Source organism: Buceros rhinoceros, unplaced genomic scaffold (genome assembly GCF_000710305.1).
Source record: "Buceros rhinoceros silvestris isolate BGI_N320 unplaced genomic scaffold, ASM71030v1 scaffold42130, whole genome shotgun sequence".
Classification (NCBI taxonomy): Eukaryota; Metazoa; Chordata; class Aves; order Bucerotiformes; family Bucerotidae; genus Buceros; species Buceros rhinoceros.
In genome coordinates, this window is record NW_010390899.1 from 2181 (window position 1) to 3989 (window position 1809).

The window sequence follows — 1809 nt, forward strand, 5'->3', positions numbered from 1 at the left end:
GCCTCCCGCTGCCCAGCCGTGCTCGCCCCCGCGTTCCTCCATCACTGCCCAGGTCACACAGACCTCCTCGCCTCGCCTGTCTTGTCCCAGGCACCCTGCCACCGGGCCACCCACCCAGCGGCTGCCAGCCTGGTGCGCACAGGGCTCCGGTTACAGCCCTATAAAGGCGGTCGGGACACGAGGCTGGGAACTTCACAGCCTCATGGCCATGGGCAGCGGTGCCTTTGCCCTGCTCCTCGCCCTGGCCCTGCCGACATGCGTCACCCCTGTGGAGAGGAAGGTACGGGGACAGCTGTCAATGGGGACGTGACAGACGTGGCACTGGGGTGCGGCATGGGCAGCTGGGTGTTCTTCCTCAAATGCCGTTTTAGGCTGGGACAAGCAGGAGAACTTTGCAAACTCGTGGTGCAGGCACGGGGCAGGGAGTCTCTGGGTCACTCCAGCCATCTGGTCCCACCTCCACAAAGCTTTGTTCCCAGAGGGGCACCATGCACAGGACAACCCCTCCACAGGCTCTGTGCCTGGGGCACCATGCATGGGGCATCCCCTCCCAGGGGCTCTGTCTCTGGGTGGGTGGGTGCTGGTGGGCTGGGACACGCTGGCCTTGCTGCACCATCCACTCAGCAGCCAGCAGCACCTGGGGGAGCACTTCCCCCAGCTGGGGAAGGGCAGAGCTGTGCCTTGCAGTCGCACTCGCAGCAGGGCTTGTGGCTCCAGCCCTGGGGTGGTGGGAGGGACGCGTTCCCCTCTGCCAGAGGGCCCGAGGCTGTGTTCCTTTAGTGCCAGCTCGGCGGGCTGTGGAGGAATGAGCAGGACTCGCTGATGGAGATTTCGGCGGTGAGGGACGACGGGGACTTCCAGGGGAAATACCTCACGCGGGTCACCCTCGCTGGCACCTGCGCCCGTGCCTCCCCCCTGAAGGGTGCCCAGCAGCAGCTCGGCGAGGGGGGCTGGCCCACCTTCGCCTTCACCGTCCGCTGGGACAAGTTCTCCAGTAAGTGCTGGGACACCGGGGGATGGCATCGTGGGGGCACCGGGAGCTGCGCAGGTGGCCGGCAGGGTTTTTCCTCTGCCGGGAAGTCTGCTGGGTGCTGCTTCGGGGCAGTGAAGCAGAGGAGGCAGCGGTGCCTGCCCAGCATGGGACTAACAGGCAGTGCTGGGCCAGCACAGGGCAGCCCCTCCTCGCCCAGCGTCTTTGCACCCGTTCCTGTGGGACAGCTCGAGGTGACCGTGGTGGGTTTGGAACACGTCGGGGCATGGGGAATGCGGTGGCACAGAGCCAGCCTGGACCATGGGAGCCGCTGGGCAAGGGCAGGTCCCCCCAGGACCTGTGGTTTGGGTGGGCACGTGGCCATTGGAGGGGGAACACGGCTGCATCCAGGAGGACCCCAGGGAGGGGGAAGCAGCCAGTGAGCTTGGGTGTTGTTCCCAATGACCTCCCACCAAGAACTTCCCCCAGATGCCACCACCGCCTTTGCGGGACAGTGCTTCGTGGATGCGGGTGGAAAGGAGACGCTGACCACCACGTGGCTGCTGCGCGAAGCTGTTGGGTCCCTCAAGGATGACTGGAAAGCCACGAGGTAGTGGGGGGACATGAGGGCAGTGTCCCCACAGAGGGACGCTCTCCAGGATCCCTGAGGGCCGGCATCCCCCTGGGTGAGGGGACCACCCTGGGAATGCCCTGCCGGGAATGCCAATGTTTCCTGGCTTGCCCTGGCCAGGGTCATCCGGCACCTGCTTGATGTTGGCAAGTTGGGGGGTGTGTAGGGACACGCCTGTGTCACCTGCCAGCACTGGCAGCCCCGAGCA

The 1809-nt window shown here is 65.9% G+C and overlaps 1 protein-coding gene across 1 annotated transcript in view; it reads left to right on the plus strand.

Moving 5' to 3' along the window:
- The first annotated feature begins 208 nt into the window (after positions 1-208).
- The window catches only part of LOC104496391 (avidin-like), a 1890-nt gene continuing 289 nt past the window's right edge, over positions 209-1809 (plus strand). The window contains exons 1-3 of the mRNA XM_010139501.1: positions 209-280; positions 781-994; positions 1460-1580. Coding sequence (XP_010137803.1) covers positions 209-280; positions 781-994; positions 1460-1580 — 407 coding nt within the window. The remainder of the gene's footprint in view (positions 281-780; positions 995-1459; positions 1581-1809) is intronic.